Below are 7,978 nucleotides of genomic sequence, written 5' to 3'. Positions count from 1 at the left end.
GTCGGCACTGTGGGCCCGATTGCCTAATCGTGTTTGCATTTCTGAGGGCGATTTAGTCCCTAGGTGAAGGTGCCCCTAATTGTGGTACCCGACACATATGCATGTGCGAATACAAGGTTGATATGTGCCCTTGTGGTTCGAGCCTGATGATGAGTGTCAATGGACTGCGTTTCGGGTTGAGTTTAAGGATTTACCGTGGCGTGAGTTGTGTTGTGCAACGTGTCTCTTGGCTCGATTTCATTATACTCTAGATATTGTGGCTATATTGGGAACAGTGCAACAAAACCCTTTCACTGAGAATGACCTTAGCTAGTTAGCTGTAAACCACTTTTGGAAATAAGTTGGCCCTTAAATATGCTAGTACGATTTATTTTTGAAATACTCCTGCCACGAAATAGAAAATAACCTTAAATATGCTACAACTTTTTCCTATCAAAAAAATAGGCTACTTTTTTTGTCTGGCTATTCCGAATGTCCTGCCGTGACCGGCAATATGGCACATCAGCGAGACAGCGAATGCGACATTTGAAATTATTGGGTTCACCGTTGGAAGCATCACCAGTCTCCGCAAGCACGGGCACTGCCGGCAAACGCGTTAATTTCGTTGGTAAGCTGGAGGCCATTACACGCGTTAAGAACTTAAGATATCATACCCTGGCCAGTGGCCAGAATATTCCGGGGATCTAGTGTACAGGAGAGCGTCCCCAATATATTAGCTTAATTTAGTTGGCTAAGTAATAAAATAGAAAAAGAGATAAAATCGTCAGCCACCAGACTAGCTAAACTCCTCCACTAGCGATCCACCTCGCTATTCCCTCCCTTCCGCTAGGCAAAAATGCCTAGGCGGTGCGGCTCGCCATCCGCTCCGTCCCTCCCACACTCGCCCGCTCCCTCCCGCGCCCGCCCGCTTCCTCCCGCTGCTGCTGCGGGAATGCCGGGAGGGAAGGAGGCAAGCTGGCGGAGTGCTCCGACTCGTCGCCCTCCATCATGGTAGTCGACGTCGAGGCCTTGGGTGAGTCTGCAGCGGAGGTGGGCCTAGCTTCGGTCTTGGATGCAGACGTGGCGGCGAGGAGGCTCTGGCAGATGGCGGTGAGCTTGGCATCGTCGGAGGCGTCGAGCGGTGTTGGAAATCCGCCCGACGCAGAACACCGCCGCCACGCAGAAAGAGAGTGCCGCCGAGGGGGGTCGACGGTGAAGTCACCCCTCCGGCCAACTCCTCCCCGATCCATGGCGCGCAGAAGACGCACCAGCTCACACACTTGCTCACCGACTAGCTTAGCTCCAGCGATCGGCTCTACACGTGACGAATTTGAGGTGGCGGGAGGTGGAAGATAAACAGTAACACGAGAGGAATTTTGCGCTCTAATGCACGGTGCCGGTCGCCGCTCTTCAATTCAACTCGCATGCATCATCAATGGAGTACAACGGGGTTTTATAGCCCCAGGGACGCCCACACGACCCACTCCCTAGCCTAGAACTTCGGCACGGGCGTGCCAGCTTCACCACAGTGCTCATGACGCGCTCAGACGTGCACTCGCCACGGACTGAGATGCCGTGCCCAATGCGGAGCTCCTAATGACTTCAATGTCCGCGCGTTCAACGCGGATCGCATCACCACTCCAGTCTTTGATTGCCCGCATGACCAGGGCCTCGATCGCGCTCAAGATCACGCCGCGTACTGTGTGCACACACACGCACTGGACACACACGACGCCCGCGCGCACAATCCACGCGCTCGGTGCACACACACCACGCCCTGGCGCGCACACATGCTGCCAGGCACGAACACACGCACACCCCCGTCGCCATGATGAAGTCACGGCGATGGGTTTATTCCCAACAAGCGGGCCGACCCGCGAGATGCGCGCCGGCCTAGCGGAGGGACAGGAAGTTTGAGAGGTGCCACGTCCTCGGTGGAGTTGAAGGTGCCAAGCCACAGCCGCGTCCGGTTCCTGGGCTGGTGGGGTCAAGCTCCGCGTCCGGTTCCTGGGCTGGTGGGGTCAAGCTCCTCCATGGCCAGTGGGGTTGAGCTCCGCCATGTGACCGCCGGTGTCGCTGCCGTACCACCACCCGATGTAGGCGGCAGCGCAGGCGGCTTCCCCGCCGGTGATGTTGCCTCCAGTACTGGGTTCAAGCCGGCACGGTCTATTTGGAAGCGGGCTGCGTGGACGCCCTAGAAGCCGCCGGTGATGTTGCCTCCAGTACTCTTTTGTAACTTCGTTTATATATAATTAATATATATCCAGTAGGAGACCTCCACCGCCTGTTTCATTTTTTTTAAAAAAGAAGACTACCAGTAAGACTCGCTAGTAGATATTAAAGAGGCCATCTATACGGCGGCTGTATCAAGAAACTAGTGAGATATTACTCTTCTTTGAGATAAATTAGCGCTTTATAGAAAGAGTCCAAATTATTTGTTTGTTAATTTATTTGTGATAGAACAACCTGCTTACCGGGCTTCGAGACTAGATCGGTGCTCGTATTTTTGGTAATTTTTATACGTGATATGTGACCACGACAACATCTCAATCTAGTTTGGATTAAGAATTCTAAAATTTGCAATTACCACTATATGTTTAACAACGTTAAGTGTACATAGATACATAAAAAGTTTAACGGCCAATGCAGATTTGAGTGAACTAATTTTGTTACATATACAGACATATAGATACATGAGTATTTGCGTGACAAAAGATGAAGAAGATTAACAAGGTAGTACCACACACTGCCAAAAAAAAGAGGTAGCACCACATATAAACCTACCTATTACTACATAATAACTAAGACTAAACAGGCACCTCATGTACGCACTCTGCCGCAGCAACTGCTGCAGCGTCCAGTTGCGGCTCTTGTTCTTCCATTTCTCCGGTGATCTGCTCTAGCGTCATCCCCTTGGACACTGGCAAGAGGTGGGTGAAGACAAGTCCGACAAGGTTGCATCCAACAAGCACGAACAGAATGGTTCTGACGTGTTCCTCCGCGTGCAGGACCAGGCCGAAGCCAAACACACCGATGATGGCGCCGATCTTCCCAAACGCCTCGGATATGCCGTGGCACGTCGAGCGTAGCCGGGCAGGGAAGATTTCTGCCGCAATGATGAAAGTGGTGGTGTTGGGACCGAAGTTGGCCAAGAAGGTGGTCATGCCATACATGACAGCAAAGCCACGCTTGTGTTCAGTCCAGTACTGATCGTAAGGACCAGCGAGACAGACTATGAAGACGGACATCATGGTGAACCCGAGCAGTTGAATCCTGACACGGCCGATGCGGTCCACAAATGCGACAGTGAAGAAGTAACCTGGCAGTGTTCCGCAGAGCGCGATCACCGTGTGCAGCGCGGTTACATTGATCATCCGCTTGAACGGGTTGTCTCCGTCACGAGTTCTGATCAGCCCCACGTTGGTGAAGATCTCCTTCATGAACAGGTTCATCGAGTAGAAGGTGATGTCGAGATAGGCCTGCTAATGGGTCGGGTAATATTTGGAGTTTTTGGGTTGGGTTATTCTGTGGAATTGTTTGGATGGGAGTTAACGGGTTTACAGGACAAATGAGTTGGGATGGAATGGGTTTGCTAGCAAATCGGGTTGGGTTGGGTTGGAACGGGTTATTTTTTCCGGGTTCTCACCCACTCCCTCCGCCCCCCAAATCCGGCTGCGGGTTCTCACCCAACCCATCCGCGTCGTTCTCACCCAACCCCAGTCTGCTAGCAGACCTAAATCGCGCCGCCGCTCCTCCGCCCCCCAGATCCAGCTCCTCCGTAGCCCCTCCGCCGCATTCGTCGCGACACCCACACTACCGGTGCCGAGATCCCCTACTAGCGCCCTGACTCCTAGAGACGAAGTGCATCGAGCTCCGCCTACTACCTCCGCTGGACAAGAAAACTCGTGCAATGCTTCTTGTTCTTTCCAATACCGCTGTCCGCCGCCGAAACTGTGCTGTGTCCAGCTTTCCCCTTCACCGGCAGTGAGCAAACACCAGGTTCGCTTGCCCCTTGCTTCCCCTTCCTGTACGTTCACAACTTGTATTCAGATCTCCCAGTCCCTAGGTTAGGCTTCCCTTTTGTATTTGGATCTGATCTGGCAACGAGGTAGCGGTGGTGGTGAGGGGCGCCGTGGCGCGTGCTCAGGGGGCTCGGCGAGTCCGCCTCCGTCGCCCAGTGCCTCCATTGCCTCCGCCTGGAAGTATAGCTGAGCTGGATTTAGCTGGATATTCAGTAGATGTTGCATCCATCAACTCAGTGTTTCTTTCTTTCTGACTGACTGACCTGAATCCCAGTTTGGAACACAGTAATTTCTCAGAAACTTTAGACGATATAGATTCAGTACATCTATGATCATTGATATGCTAGCTGAACTTTTTGCTTTTCTGATGGATGCAGGGCAAGGGCGTGTACCAGTTTGTGGACAAGTACGGCGCCAACGTCGACGGATACAGGTGAGCTATCGAGACACACACCAGTATAGCTGACTGAAGTTAACTCGACCTGATTGCATGCTAATTCAGACCAACTGATTGATAAAATAAGGATAGCATTGGGATGCACTGCAAATTGGCTTGCCAAGCAGAGTGTTTGATTCTTTATGCTAAACTAATTTCATTTACATTCTCCCAGACTACTTCAAGGCGTCTTTGACTGATCTCTTAAGCTCACTATCTGGTTAGTTACCTTGGCACATACGGTGGTTACCTATCAGCAGTAGTTGATTTGATGGAAATGATAATTCCCTCAAGCAAATATGGGTATTTTTATGTGCCTTTATTTATTATTATTGAAAGTTCAATGGATTATTGGTTGACATATACGGTGGTTATTATGCTCAGATGTCAACTTCTCATCCGGCTGAGGCCTCAGACACCAATACAAGCAATGATGACCATTCATCAGGAACACCAAATAGGAGGTCTAAAGTTTGGGAACACTTTGAGCCAGAGTTGGTTGAGGTGGATTGTGCTCTCAAGGCTGTTTGCAGATACTGCGGCATGAAGATGGCTAGCGGAAAATCAGGTAGAAACAGTTTGAGAAATCACATAAAAGATTCTTGTCGAAAAATTAGTGCATATGATAGACATAGGTTTATTGACACAATTCAGAAACAACCAGCGGGTCCATTTACCTTCAATCCTCAAATAAGTCGTGAGTTAATGATAACTTGGTGCATTCGGGCAGAGGTTGCATTTAATAAATTTGAGGACCCAAGTTTTTCACCATGGATGGCATCCTTGCAGCCCACATTTGATTGCATTGGGCGCCAAACAGTCCGCAATGATTGTGTTCGTATGTATGGGAGAGTGAAGCAAACATTATGTGGATGCTAACTTTGCCTTGCATAAGAAGATAATTTCTTTCAAAGCAGTGAAGTATCCACATAGTGGTCTAGCCATTGAGGAGGCAATCACAAGATGTATGACAGAGTATGGAATAAAAGAAAAGATGTTCACTATCACCCTTGACAATGCATCAAACAACAACACAGCTTGTGACCTTTTGCAAGAAAGTGCCAAATCAGACTTGCTGTTTGGTGGTCAACATCTTCGAGATAGATGCTACACTCATATTCTGAATCTTCTTGTCCAAGATGGTATGACTATTGCTGATGCAACACTTGAGATGATCCGGGATCTGATTAGGCACATTAATTCCTCACCGAGAAGAATCCAAAGTTTCAACGAGATAACTGAAAGAGAGGGTATTGCTCCAAAGGCTGGTTTGGTTCTTGATATTCGGAACCATTGGAACTCAACCTATCATATGATTGTTGAGGCTGTGAAGTACAGGAGCGTGTTGAAGAGGTATGCTGCATCAAATCAAGAACCTTTTCCATCGAATGATGACTGGATAAAAGTTGAGGCTATAGGTGATTTTCTTGAGGCTTTCGAAGAAGCTACAAGGGCATGCTCAGCTGATAGATATCCTACATCACACATTTTTTTGGATAATGTTCTTTGTATTCATGAAGCTTTAAAAAATTCAGAAATGCAAGCTAATGAAGCCATACTAAATTTGGGTAGACCAATGGAAAGCAAATTCAGCAAGTATTGGGGTGGGAACTATAATATGGCCCTTGTTATTGCAACGGTACTTGATCCAAGAATCAAGATGGACTTCTTGGAATTCTATTATCAGAGGGTGTGCAACTACTTTGTTGATATTGAGACAAGCATGACTTCAGCTAGAGAATGGATGACTAAGTATTTTAGGAAATATCAAGAGATTGTTAGGACAAATGGTGTAGATCCAGTATATACTACTGTATCTAGAGGTATAATGGGTTCGCCTGTGCTAGCTAAAAGAAGAATGCACCAAGAGTTTGCCCACTTTAGAAATCAAAAGAGAGCTAGCAATACTAAAAAATCGGAACTTGATGCATATTTGGAAGATGAACATGTGAGAGATGATGAAAAATTCGAGATCTTGAGTTGGTGGAAGACAAATAAAGACAAGTATCCTGTCCTATCAACCATGGCACGAGACTTCCTTGCAATTCTATTGAGCACTGTGTCTTCCGAGTCCGCATTTAGTTTGAGTGGTCGGATTCTTAGTGATAATCGGAGTTCAATGACACCTGAAACCCTTGAAGCCCTTGTTGGTGTTAAGGATTGGCTATATAAACTCCCAGACAATGAAAACTGCTCTCAGATTGTGGTTGCCTAGCACAGGTCAGTACAATCGTTTACCAGCTTATTCTGAGTTTCTACTTGTGAGTGTATAGTTTTGTACTTTCATTTTTTAGCTGCTTTCAAACATGATGTAATTTGATAGATTAAGTTCCAGCAATGTGTTTGATAGATTAAGTAATCATCTCCTCAAATCTGTTCAGCTGTAAAAAAATCTGCTCTTATGTTCAGCTGTAAAAAAATGTGCAACAATACTTAATTTGAAGAGTAGGACTGGTGGTTTTGTCTGTTCAATATCATCTGCATTCTCAGTTCAATATCTGCATTCTCACTACTTCATAATATTGGAAGTGCAGAGGTGAAGACAATGGATGCTTTGTCGACATTGTGATGGCTGGTTTGAGGGAGGCTACCAACAGTTTCCAACGTTTCCCTTGTGTTGATCTCCTACTACTTGCAACTCTTGCATGTAATAATTTGATATTGTTGTTCCTTGTAATCGTACTTGATTGTGAATCAACTCTATTGTAGCTACACTGTATACCTGGTACTAGCTTTGCTTCGTTCTGTACCCATGGCCTGCAGACAGATCGTGGACGGACAGTGATTTCTTTATTTGTATTTGCTTCGTTCTGTACCCATGGCCTGCAGCACGACGTATCCATGGCAACCCCACGGGAGCAGCCCCATGGCAATCCAAGATATGGTGGGTTAGGTTGGGCTGGGGATAACTTGATTTGGAATGGGATGGGGTGGAGTAAGAAAAAAATATATTTGCTTTGGATCGGGGTGGGAATGGGTTGGATTCTTGCCCATTAGCAGGTCTATGTCGAGAGCGAGCCAGCACACGCTGGTGCCCAGGAGGTGGATACCATGGCGGCGGACGATCGCCATGAAGTGGTAGAGCTGTGTCCGAAGACGAGCTGTCCTAGGACGGCGCCGCACAGGGCTATGCCGTTGATGGCGGCGGAAACGCCGCGAGGAGTATCTCCATGGTAGTAATGGTAGCCGATGAGGTCCATGACGAGGGAGATGGCGAAGAAGTCGTAGGCATCTGTGAAAAAGCCCATGCCGGCGATGACGATCGCCATGAAGTGGTAGAGCTGTGTCCGGGCCACATCCAGAGCGTGCAGCACTCTCAGCTGGCCGTGAGCCATTTGTCGTCTCGATCGAAGAGCACGGAATGCTCAGCTTCTTCCTCACCTTTTCTGTCCAAGCCTCCTGCAGAAAAATATATACACATGCGGGAAGCGGTTGCTTTCAATCGTTTGTACTTGATCCGGGTTGTCTCCTAGGATATATATATATATATATATATATATATATATATATATATATATATATATATATATATATGCAAATA

General features: G+C 47.8%; 1 protein-coding gene across 1 annotated transcript; it reads right to left on the bottom strand.

Moving 5' to 3' along the window:
- Positions 1-2,771: 2,771 nt before the first annotated feature.
- Positions 2,772-7,772, bottom strand: LOC120639931 (putative inorganic phosphate transporter 1-13). Its single transcript, XM_039915848.1, has 2 exons — positions 7,488-7,772; positions 2,772-3,458 (listed from the first exon to the last, which is right to left on the bottom strand). The coding sequence occupies exons 1-2, from the start codon at positions 7,770-7,772 to the stop codon at positions 2,787-2,789; spliced, it is 957 nt and encodes a 318-aa protein (XP_039771782.1). The 3' UTR covers positions 2,772-2,786.
- Between the last annotated feature and the right edge of the window lie 206 nt (positions 7,773-7,978).

This window comes from Panicum virgatum, chromosome 7K (assembly GCF_016808335.1).
Source record: "Panicum virgatum strain AP13 chromosome 7K, P.virgatum_v5, whole genome shotgun sequence".
Lineage (NCBI taxonomy): Eukaryota > Viridiplantae > Streptophyta > Magnoliopsida > Poales > Poaceae > Panicum > Panicum virgatum.
This window is presented reverse-complemented; position numbering and strand designations above follow the sequence as displayed.